This window comes from Oncorhynchus mykiss, chromosome 24, assembly GCF_013265735.2.
Source record: "Oncorhynchus mykiss isolate Arlee chromosome 24, USDA_OmykA_1.1, whole genome shotgun sequence".
Classification (NCBI taxonomy): domain Eukaryota; kingdom Metazoa; phylum Chordata; class Actinopteri; order Salmoniformes; family Salmonidae; genus Oncorhynchus; species Oncorhynchus mykiss.
Window position 1 is genome coordinate 22152270 of NC_048588.1, and position 22616 is coordinate 22174885.

The following is a 22616-nucleotide window of genomic DNA, read 5'->3' on the forward strand; positions in this document are numbered from 1 at the left end:
TGTATGGTAAATATACTGCATTACCTTAACAGATGTCAATACGGTGCAGCTGAAAAATATAAAGGTGAGATAATGGTGGTTTTCAAAACCTATGTAGCCTTGCCATTGGCCAGGCATGCTAATGCATTCAAATGATAATGCGTGGCGTGATACATCAAAATGTCCGCCCCCCAGGACAGGACGGGTGAACTGCCTGCCCCCCCCCCCCCCCCCTGCACAAATGTTCTGTAAAAGCAATTGCAGGAGATGATTCGCTTGATGGGAGGATGGTCTAAGGAGACGAGGGGAGATAGGAGGAGAGCGACATACTGGTGAGGTAACTGGGTCATACTGGTAGTAAAGGAATAGAAAGTTGAAGGAATTCATCAGTTGATGAATAGGCTCCCCAATGAACTTGAATGCACTGGGGTATAACGGAGCTATTGACATGCCTTCAGAAAAAGCGTTCCCAAGACAATCCATCTTCACCAGCGCAGTTACCATGGGCTAATGGTGAGCACTCGTTAGCTAGCCTCCTGAAACACAAAATACAGCGCAGCTCCAACCATAAGCAGAGTGCCACTGCCTGCAACATCCTACAGCATTACTGTACATTGGGATGTGCGTCCTCAGGGTGCACACTCAATACATGTCCTCTAACAAGAGAAGTAAGAGACCACTGTTTCATCCTGCCATGCTATGTGGGTTGAATATTGAATAAGGAGTCATTTCTCCAGTCTAATGTCTTTATAAAGGTCCTGTAAGCAGTGCATTTGGAGGAAAGGATTACATCTGTAAGGCAGGGAAGTATTTATCCTTCAGCATGCTGCTGTGCTGTCAAGCACGTCCCCTGCTGGATCTGGTGTCCCTCCGTTCAGCCAATGATAGAGCAGACACGGTCGGCCATTGCTCACAAGGCACTTTTCTAAGGTCTTGTCAGTTTGCCCTCCAGGTGACTTGTAACTGAAACCTCCCAATCCAGCTGCCTCACAGGCGTCAATCGCTCACAGGGGTGATCTCTGGCTATTGATCCGCTCACGTGATCTGCAGATGGAGCTTGACAAACAATGTGTCACCCTTTGTTGTTTTGTTCTCAAAACTGGAGAGGATGTGGAAATCCTATACAAAGGGACTGCTACTTGATATACTTGATAGACTTTTCTCTGCAAAACGGAATCAACTGACATGTTGTTTTATACATGTACATACATGTACTCTCTACAACGGTTTGGTCAAAACAAGCATCATGATATAACATGATGCAAAAATGGGCATCTCGTTTTCTATCCCATCTGTGAAATCCCTGTGCATCCAGTGTCCCATCAGCTCAGCCAGCCAATTCGTTAATTCATTGGGGCGGCAGTGTAGCCTAGTGGTTAAAGCGTTGGACTAGTAACCGGAAGGTTGCAAGTTCAAACCCCTGAGCTGACAAGGCACAAATCTGTTGTTCTGCCCCTGAACAGGCAGTGTTCCTAGAACGTCATTGAAAATAAGAATTTGTTCATAACTGACTTGCCTAGTTAAATAAAAATAAATGAACTTAATCTCCACATCAAGACATTATTTCTAGCGTAACATTTGGTTTGTACAAACTGGCTCTTGACATTTGCAACAATGTTTCAATATTGAAATTTTAACTGTCCTATTGAGAATGAACCTGTCAGGACGAGAAGGCCATATTTTCTCAGCCAGAGGAAATTATGAACTAGCATAATTTCTATGGATATATACAAAGAAATGTCAGGTGAAACAAAAATGTAGAAATGCAGCTATTTTGCTGTTATTCTAGCTGCAAGGTTTGACGTGACTGTGTTAGCTGTAGTTGGCTAGATAGCAAGCAAGGGATAAGAATGTTGCCAGCCAGCATGGTAACGATACATTTAGAACTAACGACTGGGTTGCATCTGTACATAGATACAGAACAAAAAGACTTAACAACTGGGTTGCGTCTCTGGCAACCTAAACGATAGAATGAATATCCAGCTGGCTTGGCTAGCAAACATAGCTGTGTCGGGCTAGGCCTTTTCTTTGAGGGATGAAATAGTAGCCTATGAATGCATTGATCAAAATAATATTATTTAATTGGTAACGCTTTGTAAAAAAAGCAATTGTACACGAGGTTGTGCAAAACAACTTTTTTAAGCATGGCTGTGCTGATCTACGGTACTCGGGTCCACCTCGTACCTATGAGCGCAGCACAGCCGTGCTAAAAAAGCAGTTTAGCACGCTCTCTCATGTACAATTGCTTTATTATATGCATGAGCACATGCCTGTATGCCCACACAAACATTCTCATTACAAATCACACATGGATCGCTTGTCAAATGTTTCTGATCAATCACTAGATAAGCGGCCGTGAAAGAGGAGACTTCGGACTCCTGTCTCTCTCTGCACTGTGCGTTGCAATATACCTTTCCAGCGCTAAAGAGTAGCAGTCTTCCTTCTCCGCAGAGTTAGGCGTTCTCTTTCATGCCGTCTGTCAGGAAACACCAGCAATTCATTACCAGAGAAGAAGAAAGTAATCTGACGGTTAAACCAGCTATTCGAAGACAGAAAACGATGTCCCGTAATCCCTTTCTGAACAGCGGTAAGCCTTGCCGTTATCACCGCCTTTAAACACATTAACTTAGGCTCTAATTCTGTACATGACACAGCAGCGAGAAGCTACAGAGGTTTGGAGGAAAAAGCATACTAACTGATGTCACTACAATTTAAATGGGCAAAAGGAGGAATGCGTAGTATCAGTGCAATTTAAACAATCAACATTAGCCTGTAATAAGCAAAACAGCCTTGAGGTGAATGAATTTCCATGCTTTAATAAACAGCCCCATAACACAATAGGAAGATGCAATCTAAAGAAACACATGATGCACACACGCACGCACGCACACACACACCAACACACACACACATAAACATACACACTAACACACAGGATTCTCTAGTAACGAGTGACCAGGTGAAGGAGAGATGGGCCTTGTTTTACTTATGAGCGTCATGGAAGAGGGAGGAAAAGGCGAAACAAGCACCCACGCACCACACTACCTCCAGCTGCAGTAGGATCCCTCCATCCACACTGCTGCAGCCTAACGTCCCCTCCCTGAGCAGGAGCTTTTGGTGGCATGAATAACTCATGGACTAAAGGTAAATACTCCACTAACGGCCCGGGGTGACCGAACAGGAAAACGCTGCTGCTGCACCGTGTTATACTCAGGTCAGGTTCACTGAAACACAGCAGTCAAAGGTAGTAGTAGTCAGACAGGGAAAACTCTGAAGCAACACTATTAGACCATGTACTGTTTCACATCCCATCGCCAAACAGGAAGTGCACAAGCATCAATCATGGATAATGTGATTCTATGAGGCCACTAGCTGGACAACACTTCAATACGGCCTGGCCCTGCTGGTGATCTGAAGAGATGAGCGAGGGTCACATTGACAAGGGAGGGCCACAGGAGAAGGATGGGAGAGGGGATGGAGGGGGAGTGAATCCCACCAGACAGCCTGCTTGTGCCTTCTGTTTGCAGCCAGGGGGGAAGAGACACTTGCTGATTGCTGAGACTGCAGATGACTTCTCGGCCCTACACTCAGCCCAGTGCTCCAACACGGCAGGATAGACTTAATTGCCTCATTAGCAAAGGGGCTAGTGACGAGTCGGCTCTTCCACATTGTTCAATGTCAAGAGTGCATCCAAGAGGAAAGGTTCATAGAGTAAATAGCATTTTCTTTTCTACATAGAGCAAATGTTTTTTTTTTTAATTGGGTCCAGTAACCAAGGAGATGAGGCATGCCCTTATTCTCTCCTCACAAACAAGGGATAGACCATCTATTAAATAATATGTTCTTATTCTATACTCTATATTCTTATTCTATACTCTAACCCCATGCCATTTTTTTTATAACATAGCATACAGTTGATGGTACAGTACTTTCCATCACTGTACATTTTGAGCTTGGACTACTCTAGAATACACAGTCATCATTGCCAACTTTAATTATTTTAAGAGCTTGATTTCGCAAATGTTGCTATTCCTCCTCCACAACAACTCTGGACCTCAGACTGCAAATCATGCCAAATGTTGACACTCCAGATTTCCCTTTCTGAAATGACACAGACAGTAAAGTGATGTGTGCTGTTAAAAACCTCACATTGAATATCAAGAAGACAAGCCGTGCCCGTCATGTTCTGTTTGCTCCCAACTGAACCTTTTCTCCAAAAACTTAACAAATATTTGAAAAGGAACATCTCATTCACAAGCAAACTGTTCAGCACCACTATGGAATACATTGAAATGTGACAGTTTTGACAAAACCACAAAACCATGACAAGCACTTTAAACACAGTCCTAAGCCGTGTCTTCTCTGGTGGCGTAGTGAATTACAGTTAGCCTGTCAAGCTGCATGAGGACCAACGTAAAGAATCCAGGAGAGACACAGGAGAGGCAGAAGATGACTAAACGATGGAGTGAAAATGGTAGCATCTGCAGGAAATGTAACTAGGAGCTTAGACCATCCGGGAACAGGGAAGTAGATGGCATTCATTTGCCACTCCCCAGGGTACTGGAAGCCTCCTCAGACACAGGAGTTGTGTGTGTTTTAGAGAGAGAGAGAGAGAGAGAGAGAGAGAGAGAGAGAGAGAGAGAGAGAGAGAGAGAGAGAGAGAGAGAGAGAGAGAGAGAGAGAGAGACAGAGAGAGACAGAGAGTGTGAGAGAGAGAGAGAGAGAGAGAGAGAGAGAGAGAGAGAGAGAGAGAATATGTGTATTTCAGGCATGCAGAATAACAACCCCACACTACACTTTTATCAGAGCACAGGGGTGGTGCTTCTGCCGCCTCAGTCAAAAAAACACAATGTGCCCACTTTGGAAAGGCAATATTAAAAGCCTTGTACTGTGAAAATCTAATGCTTGTGTGTGTTTGGGTTGTATTTTACATTGCTATTTCTGCACGGCACTCTGCGACTTGGTGGATAACATCAAACCATAGAGCTACACATCTGCATGGGCAGTATAGTGGAAAGGCTCCATTTCATCATCAAGTCAAGTCTAACGACTCGTAAAAACAAAGGTGATGATGCCATCTGTTCTGGAACAGTTTCACAGGAAGAGGAGAATGTTCTTACTTTTCAGCAATCTACTGTACACTCACCATGGTCTAAGCCAGGGGTGCCAAACATACATAAAACAACATCTCTCTATATATTTGTTGGGGGTGGGGGAGGGGTCATTTTAAAGTATGTTAAATATACTTTAAAATGAACCAAACCAAATTGAAACTGTGTAGTAATCAGTTGTGTAAAGTACTTAAATAAAATACTTAAGTTGTTTTTTTGGGTATCTGTACTTTACTTTACTACTGTACTTTTTAACAACTTATACTTTTACTTCACTACATTCCTCAAGAAAAGTATATACTTTTTACTCCATACATTTTCCCTGACACCCAAAAGTACTTAGCAGGACAGGAACATTGTCTAAATCACACACGAATCAAGAGAACATCCCTGGTCATCTCTACTGCCTCTGATCTGGCAGACTCACTAAACACACATGCTCAATGTGTAATGATGTCTGAGTATTGAAGTGGAACCCTGGCTATCTGTAAATACATTTAAAAAACAAGAAAATGGTGCCATCTGGTTTGCTAAATATAAGGAATTTGAAATTACTATACTTTTACTTTTGATACTTAAGTATATTTAAAACCAAATATATTTAGACTTTTACTCAAGTGGTATTTTACTGGGTGAGTCACTTTTACTTGAGTCATTTTCTATTAAGGTATCTTTACTTTTACTCAAGTTTGACAATTGGGTACTTTTTCCACCACTGGTAGTAATGATAATGGTTCTACATTCATACAGTTTCTTGATTGTGTCCTGCTCGCTAATAACCACCAAAATTAAAGCTAGACAATCAGGGAGCATCGCATTTTTCAAAAACAATGGATAGAGGAGTATTTTTCACATTTTTTTACAGGGAGGCAATATAACCAATTTTAAGTGCGGCCCTCCAGACCTCGTTGAAGACCGAATGCAGCCCCCAGGGGCAAAATGAGTTTGACACCCCTGGTCTAAGTACCTAAATGTGACTTAATCTCCTAAGCAAACATTAACTTCTTCCATTGAGTGCATCTCGCCTCGTAGCGTTTAAAGGTTGAGCCACCGTTAGTGTGACATATTGCAGGCTAGCGTAATCAGCAGCATTAAACACTTAATTGCAGGAAGCCTAGCGATTGATCAGCGATATCCAGTTTACAATGTTTTTGCTGTGGTATGAACAGCCAGATAAATGCCTGGCATTGTGTCTCGATAATTAAACCATCCATCATGATGCCTCTAGTACAAGATAACAGCAAGCCACTACAGTGGGAGCTAAATATGGCATTCTACAGTTACTAGCACTGAATAGCAATACAAGATCTGCAGTCGTGATGACCAATACATTTATCCTTAGTTTAAAAAATATCAGCATCAGTTTACAGTACGTGTTTATCATATAAAGCCTTTTTCATGGTTCTAATAAAATAATTGCAACCTACATGTATCTGAAGTACAGGATGTTGTGTAATGGTCAATTTATGACAGACATGAAAGAAAAGTATTGAACCACGAACAAGCTTCGGATTTTAAAACCCCTCCATATCAAACAGGGAAGACAGATGGTCCTCAAGCTGTTGTTGCTACCTGCAGGTTAACCATTCCTTCTTCCTACTTTTAAATGCACTAATCAATGGCCACCAAATTCCCCCTGCAAACACCATCCATCTTTGGATCTTTTCCGGATGGAGTGGTGATGACAATGGGGGTGAAGATGAGTGCAAGAAGAAAAGGAGGCCTCTGCTGATTACTGGCGCTAACGCTTGGGGGACAGCAGCAAGAGGGAAATGGAGTGAGACAATGGAGCACGTGGGTTCAGAACACCTAATGGAGTGGCCTGCTAGCAGAGCTAATAGACTGTTTCAAATTGAAAGGAACAGCAGGCGTCTAAATAGTCAGACGTGGAACATTCCCCCTGTTCTCTCAGTTGGCTCTCATTCCACAAGAAAGAGAGGGAGAAAAAACAACAGGGTTGTCATTGCCTTGTATCACACCTGGAAATCATGTGTTTGATGTATTTGATAACGTTCCTCTAATTTTGCTCCACGCATTACCATGAGCCCGTTCTCCCCAATTAAGGTTCCGCCGACCTGTGATTTCCATGCATAGTAGAGAGACGTGATCATATACACATGTAAACAAGATTTGAAATTATTATGTTTTAGTGAAATATAATATCTGTTTGGGCTTCTTGCGGTCAATTTGCGGTCTACAAATTATTGTAATCAGGTAGCGATTTTAGCATGTAAATCTTGGTAGGGCAAACAAACAAAAAATGTGGAGGATGCATGCCAGCAAAGCCACTGCACAACACAACACAACACTAAACAATAGATTAATTCCACTGTAACGGTGACAAATTGTGCCCACAAACTGCTAGGGCCTTCATAAAGATGTCCCAACAGCAGTCCCAACACCTCACCACTGCTACACCTGGCTATATTCGAAGACTTGTCTGGAAGCAAAATAGTTCATTCAGCCTCATTTACTGCCTTTAAAAAAAACATAGCTGATATGGCTGACTTGCTTAAACAAATGTGGATTCTACTGACAATTGAGATGTACAAACTAGGGCATAAGGGGACGACAAGATGTTAAGAGGCAATCCTTAATTTCGATTAAGACATTAATGAGCGAGCTAGGACGGACCTAGTCAATATAACTATTTGTTCAGCACTTTTGAAATGTACAGCGACAGAATTCAGAACATGGGCTGTTCTTAGTATTATCCCTGTACACCCAGTCCGAACCATAGGGTAAATAAAGGGGGCATATAAGCAAACAATGAACGCTCTTACAATATTCGATGATTACATTTCTCTAAAACAGGTTATAGGCTACATGTGTATCACAAAGTCAGAACAGTAGGTGAAATTAACAGGGGAAAATAGACCAAATGATTAGGGTGAGGCAACTAATAGTAACTACACAACATACACTTCGAATCACATTCTTACAGTAGCTACAGTTTACATACCTTCCTGGCATTTTACATAATTTATGCAGCAGGGTACAAGACATTTTTGGACTCACCTTGTTGTGCTGTGTTCACTTGAACAGGAAGATGGTGCGGCAGTCCTTTGTGGGCAAATTTTGTCATCAAACGTTGTCATCAAAGTCTGACATTCTCTGGATTGATGATGCTTTCAAGACAACTGGGAACTTGGAAAAAAACAAGGTTGAATCATGATGAGATCAGTGATCTTCAGACCGTAGCCCTAGAAAGAGGCCCGAGTTCCCAACTTACAATTCCGAGTTGGGTGACCATTCAAAATGTATTATCCCAGTAGGAGCTTGTTTTTCCCAGAGTTCTCAGTTGTCTTGAGCTCATTGAAGTCAGATTTCCCAGTTCAGAGTTAACAGTTGATTTAAACGTGGCAGAAATCATGCTGGGTTGACAGCATGGCCAATGTTGAATGTATATCATTCTAAGATTGGAAAAAGAGACCCTTAAACCCAGAATTGGGACCACACACCAACTCTACGGAATAGCAGTCTAGTGATAGCTTTGCAATGCTTGCAGTTAGCCACTGATTCCTTCCAAACCACTCATTATTGAATTTGTGATCTCCAACTTGTTGTGTAATATTTTTGTCCAATGGCCGATGAGCACCGATATGTTTCATCTATAATTTCTCTTCATTATTTCTCTTCATATGACAAGGATCAAAAAGGATTTGCCAGTAGATTGTCGACTTGATTCATGATGATGACTGCTAGCTAAGATTTTGAAAGTATGATCAAAGCTACTGTAGATAAGGTGATTTGATGTCATTTTATCTGTGGCCAATGACCTTGAACCTTCTTGGATGGGCACTTCTAATGTAACTCTATGGCACACTCAAGGAGCTTGAATTTTTTTAGCTCTACCCTTAGATTTGGCAGTGACGTAGTGTCCCCATGAGTAAAAGAACACTGAGCCAAACACAGCGCAACTAGAGAATTGTCACGTTCGCTGGAATAATTATCGGACCAAGCTGCAGCGCAAAATGGTTTCCACATATTATTTATTAGAAACGCACAAAACAACAAAGAAAGAATGAAACAAACAACGAACCGTAACAAATAGGTGTAACATACACTAACTTAAAACAATATCCCATAAAACACAGGTGGAAAAAAATGCTACTTAAATATGATCCCCAATTAGAGACAACGATAGCCTCTAATTGGGAATCATACCAAACACCAACATCGAAAAACTAAACTAGAACCACACATAGAAAATAATAATAAGAAAACCACCCAGTCACGCCCTGACCTACTATACCATAGAAAAACAAAGGCTCTCTATGGTCAGGGCGTGACAAGAATGTTACCGTATTTTCCACTGGCTGCCCCACCACCATAGAAAGCACTGAGCTAGGCTGAAAGACCTGCATTTTGGAGCTACCTTACTCAAGAAAGCAAAAAAAAGACCATGTTTGTATGCAGTTTTATTTATTATTCAATTATTTATTACTCAATTATTATTTAATTTTTTTACATTGTTTGCAAACTGATATGTGACATGTATTATCGCCAAAATAACATGCAAAACAGGCAACCCCTCACAAAAATAAAAAATAATATTTTTATTTGGCTTTTTTTTAGATATATATGTGGGGCTGAATTACGGGTCGCCACTGATTGTAAAAATGTTCCGCCCCCTCCGACCATCCGCTCAAGAAAAAATTGGCCCGCGGCTGAATCTAGTTGATGATCACTGTCACAGAGTGCTTTATAGTGAGAACCTATTCCTCTGAGAGCAATATTCCCAAATTATTCAGATCTTCAGTCACATCATGCCTTTTGAATATCAAAGCCTCTATTTGGACATAATAATCAAATAGTCCCTCCAGGATTCTGGGATTCTGTGATTGCAATTATTTTTTGAAAAATCAACAATTCCTTGCATTTTATTTGAGGGCATGCACATTTGACCAATCGAATAAAACAGTCAAATCACAATTCATAATCTCAGACTTGCAATGTCAACACCTCAGCTATAGCTAATGGGTGGGTGGTCCAGATGACAGTGGGCTAGAGCGTTTGACACTGAGGATACACACAATACAGCCTCGGAGGAAAATAAGGTTTGGCCAATTTCAGCCATGGAACTAACGTACAGAATGACAATCCCATTCTTTTCAACGGAGGAAAATCGCATATAAAATACATTGTAAGGCACTTGTTATTATTCTTGTGTTGTTGATGTAAGCAGTATGCTAAGCTGCTTGAAAATGCAAGACACCTTTGCGACAGGGATTTATTTTCCTGTACCAATAACGGATCCCTCAGCCTCCCTGAAAACAGCAATACCTGTTTCCAAAGAGAGAACACAGATCAAAAGCATGTTTTGCTATGAGTAGACAAGCGTGCCACACTTATTTTGGGCTGCCCGTTTTCAGTTAGGTAGAGCATGTTTGAGAGAAGCAAAACAGAGCTGTGAGCTTGGAATGATAGCATCCTAACAATGAATGATGATAATGGATTTCTTTTAAATGGTATTCAGAAGATGTGTTGATTTTGATTTTTGAAGTCTCTATTCACTTGGCAGTAGCTATCTATTGAAATATAACAGTTAGATTACTTGTTATTACTGCATTGTCGGAACTAGAAGCACAAGCATTTCGCTACACTCGCACTAACATCTGCTAACCATGTGTATGTGACAAATAAAATTTGATTGGATTTGAAATATGTGGTTGAAGTCCAACAGTGACAATCATTTATGTGCAACAATATCATACCAGGGGATCAGAAAAACCATGATCAGTCAATGGGAAATATCATTATACCTTTGGGTAAAGTATTTATTTTTAGGGCAATATTGGTAGAAATGTTACAAATAGTGAGTTTCCAGACCCCCGTAAGACATCATAGTAAGATGGAGTGATGTATCCCAAAAGGAAATAGCAAAATGGCATTATACTGGGAAAGATGGGTTCATCTCTGGACATCGGAGGGTTGTCGTTAAAATCAGAATGAATGGTGGATTGGTCGCTTTGGGAGAAAATCTGGCATTTTCAGAAAGAGTCAATTAGGACCATGCCCTTTGTAGTTCGGGACAAAAACATCAGTATTTGTCTTGTCATTTGTTCACCCTCAGATCTCTGCGTCCTTATAAAACAATCAAAGAGACCCTCATCAAACTGTTTATGTTCACTAGCGGCAAAGTTTTCCTGATCAGAAGCAATAATGGTCCCCGCTCTATTGACTTTCATGGTTATTTACCCCAACAAATAATGCAGAAATCCTCACTTTTGCTCGTAAATGACCATGGTGGCAGAGATGAAAGAAATCCGTAGGGTACTCTGTTGTTTGAACCCCTTTTATGAACCTAAAATGGAAGGTTTGCAATGCTTGATAGATATCATAGAAAGAAGAGCTTGGTGTACCAGAATGAACGTAGCCTACTGTACTATACATGTGGCTTGAGTTAACGTGAATCTGAGCCTCTCCAGAGCATCTGTCAAAAGTTAGCCGTACAGGGAAATAGGCAGTTCCTGTTCATGTGTTCCAAAATAATCTGGAAGTAATTTTGTCAGTGAAGGTTGAAAAGCGGCTGAGATTTATAGATCAGAAAACAACACACACCCAGTTCTGTCCAGATGTTTGTGGCCCACGTCAATGCTACATAATATTTCAAGCAAAGACATACTGTATTTTGAGACCGACCTCTTGAAAAGACATTGATCAATGGGGAAATTGATGTCCAAAGTCAATGTAGTGTATTGATGCAAATAAGATGGTGACAGACACAAGGGGGTAAAATAGGAAGGATATAGAAAAAAGAGAGGCAATCTGTCATACTGAAATGTACATTTTCTTCTTGCCAGAATGACCTTCACTTGTATTGAAGATGATTTTAGCTGTTAATTAAAACCTCTCTTGGATATGTGGGATGGTAGCATCCCACCTCGCTAACAGCCAGTGAAAGTGCAGGGCGCCAAATTCAAAACAACAAAAATCTCATAATTAAAATTCCTCAAGCATACAAGTATTTTACACCATTTTAAAGATAAAATTCTCGTTAACGTCTTTGGCATAGGGGGCAGCATTTTCACTTTTGGATGAATAGCGTGCCCAGAGTGAACTGCCTCCTACTCAGTCCCAGATGCTAATATATGCATATTATTATAAGTATTGGATAGAAAACACTCTGAAGTTGCTAAAACTGTTTGAATGATGTTTGTGAGAATAACAGAACTCATATGGCAGGCGAAAACCTGAGAAAAATCCAACCAGGAATTGGGAAATCTGAGGTTTAAGAATAATGGAGGCCACTGTTTTCTTGCGGCCCTTCAATGCTGCAGAAATGTTTTGGTACCCTTTCCCAGATCTGTCCCTCTACACAATCCTGTCTTGGAGCTCTACGGCCAATTCCTTCCACCTCATGGCTTGGTTTTTGTTCTAGCATGCACTGTCAACTGTGGGACCTGATATGTCCAATCAATATACAGTGCCTTGCGAAAGTATTCGGCCCCCTTGAACTTTGCGACCTTTTGCCACATTTCAGGCTTCAAACATAAAGATATAAAACTGTATTTTTTGTGAAGAATCAACAACAAGTGGGACACAATCATGAAGTGGAACGACATTTATTGGATATTTCAAACTTTTTTAAAAAATCAAAAACTGAAAAATTGGGCGTGCAAAATTATTCAGCCCCTTTACTTTCAGTGCAGCAAACTCTCTCCAGAAGTTCAGTGAGGATCTCAGAATGATCCAATGTTGACCTAAATGTCTAATGATGATAAATACAATCCACCTGTGTGTAATCAAGTCTCCGTATAAATGCACCTGCACTGTGATAGTCTCAGAGGTTCGTTAAAAGTGCAGAGAGCATCATGAAGAACAAGGAACACACCAGGCAGGTCCGAGATACTGTTGTGAAGAAGTTTAAAGCCGGATTTGGATACAAAAACATTTCCCAAGCTTTAAACATCCCAAGGAGCACTGTGCAAGCGATAATATTGAAATGGAAGGAGTATCAGACCACTGCAAATCTACCAAGACCTGGCCGTCCCTCTAAACTTTCAGCTCATACAAGGAGAAGACTGATCAGAGATGCAGCCAAGAGGCCCATGATCACTCTGGATGAACTGCAGAGATCTACAGCTGAGGTGGGAGACTCTGTCCATAGGACAACAATCAGTCGTATATTGCACAAATCTGGCCTTTATGGAAGAGTGGCAAGAAGAAAGCCATTTCTTAAAGATATCCATAAAAAGTGTTGTTTAAAGTTTGCCACAAGCCACCTGGGAGACACACCAAACATGTGGAAGAAGGTGCTCTGGTCAGATGAAACCAAAATTGAACTTTTTGGCAACAATGCAAAACGTTATGTTTGGCGTAAAAGCAACACAGCTGAACACACCATCCCCACTGTCAAACATGGTGGTGGCAGCATCATGGTTTGGGCCTGCTTTTCTTCAGCAGGGAGAGGGAAGATGGTTAAAATTGATGGGAAGATGGATGGAGCCAAATACAGGACCATTCTGGAAGAAAACCTGATGGAGTCTGCAAAAGACCTGAGACTGGGACGGAGATTTGTCTTCCAACAAGACAATGATCCAAAACATAAAGCAAAATCTACAATGGACTGGTTCAAAAATAAACATATCCAGGTGTTAGAATGGCCAAGTCAAAGTCCAGACCTGAATCCAATCGAGAATCTGTGGAAAGAACTGAAAACTGCTGTTCACAAATGCTCTCCATCCAACCTCACTGAGCTCGAGCTGTTTTGCAAGGAGGAATGGGAAAAAAATTCAGTCTCTCGATGTGCAAAACTGATAGAGACATACCCCAAGCGACTTACATCTGTAATCGCAGCAAAAGGTGGCGCTACAAAGTATTAACTTAAGGGGGCTGAATAATTTTGCATGCCCAATTTTTCAGTTTTTGATTTGTTAAAAAAGTTTGAAATATCCAATAAATGTCGTTCCACTTCATGATTGTGTCCCACTTGTTGTTGATTCTTCACAAAAAAATACAGTTTTATATCTTTATGTTTGAAGCCTGAAATGTGGCAAAAGGTCGCAAAGTTCAAGGGGGCCGAATACTTTCGCAAGGCACTGTAATTTACCACGTGTACTCCAATCAAGTTGTAGAAACATCTCAAGGATGATCATTGGAAACAGGATGTACCTGAGCTCAATTTCAAGTCTCATAGCAAAGGGTCTGAATACTTATATAAATAAGGTATTTCTGTTTTTATTCGTAATAAATGTGCAAAAATGTCTAAAAACCTATTTTCGCTTAGTTATTATGGGGTATTGTGTGTAGATTGATGAGGAAATTGTTTTATTTAATCCATTTTTGAATAAGGCTGTAAAGTAACAAAATATGGAAAAAGTTAAGGGGTCTGAATACTTTCCGAATTAACTGTAGCTGATGTTTTGATGGTGTTGGAGGTGTAACTGAGGTATGAGCTGACAAATTGGGGAACGGTTGACCGTGTGTCACAAACCACTCCCTTCCTTATTATCCCTACTGCGTTAGAAGTTCAAAACGGCGCTTGAAAGTGTAGGCTCTATCGATGTTTGAAATAATGACTTATAAAAAAATTCAAGCCATTGATGTTAGACTAATGCATGTTTTCATGTTCATTTGGATATGGTGATTTAGTCTAATTCGAGTGTTTGAACTTGCAAAGCGGCTGCATGAACTTCTAACACTGCTGCATGGGAATTGCGGGATTATAGACAGCTCTAACGCAGTTCCACCTCTGACACTGCCAAAACAACTGATATGCTGATGTTGGCCAAAGCGGATCTGATTGAATCGGGCCCTAGGCTTGCTCTGCACAGAAAAACATTCCTAAAAGCACTTTAATCAATGAAACAAGGTTCTTTCAGAAGAAAATCAGGAAAAGTGTATTAGCCATCTAAAGGCCATAGGAATCAAGTAAGACATAACACATCAGGAAAAACTGCTAGAAAAGCAAATCAGTGTTTGTCAGTGATATGGGTGTATAGTTCTAGTAGTGACAGTTAGACCTTTGTGCTCAAACATAGTCTCATTAGGGTGCTCATTACATGTGTGCTCACATCTTCTAAAAGGTTATTCCATCCTGTGTGTATCTCTGCAATCTAGAGCTTGAAATATTTGGAGTGTTTACGTGAATGCAGTCTCCGCTAATGCGGGAACATTGCTTTCAATTTCAATCACGCTGTAACGCTGTACTTCTGTGATACAGATTGAATACAACCCCTAGTCTATGAACATGGACTAGATATGCAATAACTAGACCTACAGTCTTAATGTTTTCTATGGTCATCAGATTTTTTTTTAAATGATTTTTTTTAAAATGGTGTGTTTGTATGAGTGTGAGATAGGGGGGCTAGTATGTGTGGAATTGTGATTCAAGGCCAAACACATCGAGATGTCACTTCAAAACCTCTGGCTCCGGAGGCTCCTGTCATCTCCACATTTGAGAGATGCTTTGTCCACCCCTGGAGACACGCTAAATATAGAATGGGAACAGAAACCCGTTTTAAACCAAGTCACTCTTAGCATATATCTCCATACATTACAGATCAGATGAACGATGATTATGCAACTTGAGGATGCAACACAAATTCCCTCTGCCATTGTCATAGAGCAGCATAGATGCAAGACTGCTAAATATCATAGCGGTCAAAGTGGATAAGCTCCATTTGAAATTAGGGTGTTTGCGGGTTGGAAATGTATAACTCCAACGGAAGGGCTACTCACTTTTTCCCATTACATTTCTGTCAAGTGAATTACAATCTGTTTTTACTTCCTGGACAGTCATTTAACATGTTCCATTCAAAACCATATTTTGCTGAGGGAATGACAGGCAGGCAATCCATCATTAAGCTTCACTACTTTGGTTTGGTTACTCTGGTTCTACTTCCAGCTTTTTTACAGGCTTTACCATATCATTTGACCTTCCACTGCACCATTCATTTTGTGATGTAAGCCTTGATAAAGCCAGTTAAGGAATTCTGTGGTGTTTAATTGTGGTACTTATCTATAATGTGAACACTGGATATTACATCTCCCACAGATATTAAGTTAATTAAGGATGTTTCTGGACTTCCAAGGCCAAAGACAAATTAAAAGGAAATGAGCTCTATTAATTAGTATTGATCATTCCATAATAAAATAAGCTCTTCTCTCTTAGCTCAGCCTCTGGGTTGGTCTTAAATAAATACTGTTCATAACTATAAGGGAAATGTCCTTCAACCTCTGGTTTGCCATTATGAAAGACCGCACAGAGGGGTATGTCACCACTACATGTATGCCATCTGACTATCAATTCCAACCTACACATTAGCAATACACTAATCTGCTAAATACAAAAAAATAATACAAATTCCATCGTACTCGACATCATCATCACCACCACCACCAAACCATCACCATCATCAGCACCACCACCACCACCAAAACATCATCATCACCACCACCACCACCATCATCATCACCACCATCACCAAACCATCACCATCATCACCACCACCACCACCATCATCATCACCACCACCACCAAACCATCACCATCATCACCATCACCACCACCACCACCACCAAAACATCATCACCACCACCACCACCACCATCATCATCACCACCACCACCAAACCATCACCATCATCACCACCACCACCACCACCAAAACATCATCATCACCACCACCACCAAAACATCATCACCACCACCACCACCACCATCATCATCACCACCACCACCACCAAACCATCACCATCATCAGCACCACCACCACCACCAAAACATCATCATCACCACCACCACCACCATCATCATCACCACCATCACCAAACCATCACCATCATCACCACCACCACCACCATCATCATCACCACCACCACCAAACCATCACCATCATCACCACCACCACCAAAACATCATCACCACCACCACCACCACCATCATCATCACCACCACCACCAAACCATCACCATCATCACCACCACCACCACCACCAAAACATCATCACCACCACCACCACCACCATCATCACCACCACCACCACCATCATCATCACCACCACCACCAAACCATCACCATCATCACCACCACCACCACCACCAAAACATCATCACCACCACCACCACCACCATCATCATCACCACCACCACCAAACCATCACCATCATCACCACCACCACCACCACCAAAACATCATCACCACCACCACCACCACCATCATCATCACCACCACCACCACCATCATCATCACCACCATCACCAATATTCACCATCATCACCACCACCATCACCACCATCATCACATCAACTTCATCACCATCATCAGCACCACCACCACCAAAACATCATCACCACCACCACCACCACCATCATCATCACCACCACCACCACCATCATCATCACCACCATCACCAATATTCACAATCATCACCACCACCATCATCACCATCATCACATCAACTTCATCACTATCATCACCACCAGCTAACAAAATGAATAGCTGATAATACAGTTCACTAGAGCTATGATTGCATGTCTAGACAGTCAACCCAGTTATCCCCAGCCTATTGGCTAAGGAAAATGAACACAATGGCAACCCACATCACTTGTCTGCTTCACTCATAGGCCTATCATTGCAGAGCAGGCTACTGAGACCTCATTCAGGTGTAGCTACTTTGACAATAGAGAACATGTAAGCTGGTGGTATGGTATTTGCTGAATTTATAGAAACCTCACAGTGAAATGTTGATGTGATGTTACTGCAAGAATTATGGAAGATGTGTTGAATTTTGGCAAAGTAAGACTTTAGGACCCAATTTAACATACAAATATACTGAACAAAAATACCTTATGCAACATGTAAAAATGGCAAAGATTTTACTGTTACAGTTCATATAAGGAAATCAGTCCATTTCAATAAATCAGTAGGGCTGTGGCATTGTCTTGTGTGACAAAACTGCACATTTTAGAGTGGGCTTTTATTGTCCCCAGCACAAGGTGCACCTATGTAATGATCATGCAGTTTTATCAGCTTCATGCAAACAAATGTGTGCACACAATTTGAGAGAAATAATATTTGTGTGCATATGGACAATTTCTGGGATCTTTTATTTCAGCTCATGAAACATGGGACCAACACTTTACATGTTGCATTTATATTTATGTTCAGTGTTCCCCAGCCGCGCCCCCAGAGCATGCGCAGACCAGCTGGCTGGTGTGTACACGGACATATTCAATCAATCCCTATCCCAGTCTGTTGTTCCCACATGCTTCAAGAGGGCCACCATTGTTCCTGTTCCCAAGAAAGCTAAGGTAACTGAGCTAAACGACTACCGCCCCATAGCACTCACTTCCGTCATCATGAAGTGCTTTGAGAGACTAGTCAAGGACCATATCACCTCCACCCTACCTGACACCCTAGACACACTCCAATTTGCTTACCGCCCAAATAGGTCCACAGACGATGCAATCTCAACCACACTGCACACTGCCCTAACCCATCTGGAAAAGAGGAATACCTATGTGAGAATGCTGTTCATCGACTACAGCTCTGCATTTAACACCATAGTGCCCTCCAAGCTCGTCATCAAGCTCGAGACCCTGGGTCTCGACCCCGCCCTGTGCAACTGGGTACTGGACTTCCTGACGGGCCGCCCCCCAGGTGGTGAGGGTAGGCAACAACATTTCCACCCCGCTGATCCTCAACACTGGGGCCCCACAAGGGTGCGTTCTGAGCCCTCTCCTGTACTCCCTGTTCACCCATGACTGCATGGCCACGCACGCCTCCAACTCAATCATCAAGTTTGCGGACGACACAACAGTGGTGGGCTTGATTACCAACAACGACGAGACGGCCTACAGGGAGGAGGTGAGGGCCCTCGGAGTGTGGTGTCAGGAAAATAACCTCACACTCAACGTCAACAAAACTAAGGAGATGATTGTGGACTTCAGGAAACAGCAGAGGGAGCACCCCCCTATCCACATCGATGGAACAGTAGTGGAGAGGGTAGTAAGTTTTAAGTTCCTCGGCGTACACACCACAGACAAACTGAATTTGTCCACCCACACAGACAGCATCGTGAAGAAGGCGCAGCAGCGCCTCTTCAACCTCAGGAGGCTGAAGAAATTTGGCTCGTCACCAAAAGCACTCACAAACTTCTACAGATGCACAATCGAGAGCATCCTGTCGGGCTGTATCACCGCCTGGTACGGCAACTGCTCCGCCCACAACCGTAAGGCTCTCCAGAGGGTAGTGAGGTCTGCACAGCGCATCACCGGGGGCAAACTACCTGCCCTCCAGGACACCTACACCACCCGATGTCACAGGAAGGCCATAAAGATCATCAAGGACAACAACCACCCGAACCACTGCCTGTTCACCCCGCTATCATCCAGAAGGCGAGGTCAGTACAGGTGCATCAAAGCTGGGACCGAGAGACTTAAAAACAGCTTCTATCTCAAGGCCATCAGACTGTTAAACAGCCACCACTAACATTGAGTGGCTGCTGCCAACACACTGACTCAACTCCAGCCACTTTAATAATGGGAATTGATGGGAAAGGATGTAAAATATATCACTAGCCACTTTAAACAATGCTACCTAATATAATGTTTACATACCCTGCATTATTCATCTCATATGTATATGTATATACTGTACTCTATATCATCCACTGCATCTTTATGTAATACATGTATCACTAGCCACTTTAACTATGCCACTTTGTTTACATACTCATCTCATATGTATATACTGCACTCAATACCATCTACTGTATCTTGCCTATACCGCTCTGTACCATCACTCATTCATATATCTTTATGTACATATTCTTTATCCCCTTACACTTGTGTCTATAAGGTAGTAGTTTTGGAATTGTTAGCTAGATTACTTGTTGGTTATTACTGCATTGTCGGAACTAGAAGCACAAGCATTTTGCTACACTCGCATTAACATCTGCTAACCATGTGTATGTGACAAATAAAATTTGATTTGATTTATATATTGGCAGAGGTAATGTATATTTAATGTGCTATTGCAAAGAACATATATACTATATTAAAGGTCTAAGTTTGATAAACACATTAGGCTACACACAAAAGGATACAGCCAATAAACTGTCATCAGAAAAAATATACTAATGGAATGCACCATCACAACAACGGACAGAATTGTTGGAATTGAACCAAAGGAGACAAGAGTAGGCCTATTCCATGTTTGCTTTGCTCAACTCTCACCAACTCTGACCCCGGCACACGCCGGCACGCGATATCTAGCTTCCTCATCTCGCGGTCAAGTCCCGCTCAGGGCACCAGCTAGGCACTCTCAACACCTGCCATGATCTGTTAGAAATATCTATTTTTGCCAATCGGTGACACAACACATTAGTTTGGGATTCGGATTATAGGTGGCGTGCCCTGTCTTTGTGCTTTCTGTTAAGAAGCAGTTGTGTTAAAGCTGTCATTAACCTTCAATGGACAATACAATACACTCAGACTACAGTCTTTCTCCAGAACCAGTCTAGTGGATGTATGCCTGAAGTGCAGCATTTGTACAGTGATCATAACACAGAAACATCTGCTTTCAATTCACATTGTAGGGGCTTTTTTTCCCGAAGTTAACTTTTTTCTTCTTAACACACATTTTTCATTGAATTACTTATCACAATAAAGTCTCATCTCACTATTTATTTAACATTTTAAAATGGCTAATTTGTCAAACTGATCTAGGCTATTCATAAATAACTTGAGATACATATTATGAACACCTTATGTTACATTATTTGTAGGCTAATTTCGATATAATTCTGGATACAATTACGCACGATGGAGCGCTGTCAGCTATGTAACATTTTTGTGAACAATAGCCCACTTAACGGCTCTGTATAAATCATAACCCCAATTACATCATTTATCGTGTTATTGATCATCTCCTATTAATAACTACATATTTTCATATGAATGGGAACTCACTTACCCAGAAACAAAGAGCGAAATGTTGCAGACATCACCGCACCCGACACGACTGGAAATCCCATGCGACGAAACTGGAAACAATGCGTTCAGACTGCCTTAAAATTCATGCGGGTGAACGAAGTGTACAATCACAATAAATACAGATTTCAGAAATAGGAGAGAGCAATTAAATATAATCTACAATGAGCAGGGATCCAAGGACATTATATATTGGAATACTCGAAATGTCAATTATTCCCTTCACTAAGGAATGCAGCTCTTTCGTGTCGTCAATTTGATCATTATCGGCCACGCGTCAAATCAAAGTTCCCTTTCTTTCTGTGTCGTTCGGGACGCGTGCGTGTCTCAGGTTCCCTCTGTCTCCGTGGCTGAGCGTTCTCCTCTCCTTCCTATACCGCTGTCCGCTGCACTAGACAGTGAGGGGAAGAATTCCGATAGGTGGATGTTGCTGCATGCTGGATGGAGACCTCTAGAGCCTGAAGCGCTCACATTGTTTCATCTGACCACAAAGGCATTTTGGGCTGGTCTGACTGTGGGTTAGGTTACTTGAGGCCCACTTCCTTAGCAGTGCATCAAAAGGGTAACAATGTTCCCCCCTACAGATGTCTGAATGAAAATGTTTTTTAAAATGTTATGTTCTTGCATTATTTTTACAATAGTGCATGCTGGATCTGGAAAAATAATGTGATGGTTTGGGAGACAGCACAGTGGAAATTTAACACATGGGAAAGATTGAAATGGAAAATAAATTACTGCAATTCCTTATTTTTTCTATATATAGCATATAAATTCAATATATATTTGCAATTTCAAACAATTGTAACAAATGTCACTACTCAACACATAGTTCTAGCATTTTTCTGTCGACACATCTATAAGTGTCCTGGAGTTATAGTGCACACACAGTCAGGATTTATGTATCCATTCATGGGCTCCCTGGCTGTAGAATGTATGACTGTGCAACAGTGAGGTAAATAAACAAACAGAGAGAGGAGCAACACTTCCTATCAGGCATTGAGACAGATTAATCTCCTCTTCTGTCTCTGAACAATCTACTGAAATAACACACAGGGCTGAGGTCTCCAGTAGCCACCAGGCCAGCCCTTCCCCTCACTGCTGCCTCTCTTTGAAGTGGCTCTTTGAGCACAAGACCCCCCCCCCCCCCCCCCCCATTCCTTTCCATCCCAATAACTAGATACCCTGAAACAATGCCCCCTCCTTCCCCTCCATCTACATCAAGCTAATGTGCTAGGAGAGATATGGAAGTGCTTCTATTTGTCTCACTCTACCCATGTGCTACAGAAAGTCCAGTTTTGTCATAGAGCTCCTTCAAATTTTATACAAACTGATATGTTTTTTTGTATTTGGGCAGGCAGCATAGCCTAGTGGTTAGAGTGTTGGACTAATAACCATGAAGGTTATGAGTTCAAATCCCCAAGCTGACACGGTCCAAATCTGTTGTTCTACCCCTGAACAAGGCAGTTAACCCACTGTTCCTAGTCTGTCATTGAAAATAAGAAATTGTTCTTAATTAACTGCCTTGCCTTGTCAAAATAAATGTCTCCTATTTTGACATAATGTTATTGATAGACGTCAATCAATC

At 41.6% G+C, this 22616-nt stretch overlaps 1 protein-coding gene across 1 annotated transcript in view; it reads right to left on the reverse strand.

The window, feature by feature from the left end:
* LOC110504029 (CXADR-like membrane protein) overlaps positions 1–21530 on the reverse strand; it is a 92365-nt gene extending 70835 nt beyond the window's left edge. The window contains exon 1 of the mRNA XM_021582821.2: positions 21015–21530. Within this exon, the coding sequence (XP_021438496.2) occupies positions 21015–21075 (61 nt within the window). The 5' untranslated portion in view covers positions 21076–21530. The remainder of the gene's footprint in view (positions 1–21014) is intronic.
* Positions 21531–22616: the final 1086 nt, after the last annotated feature.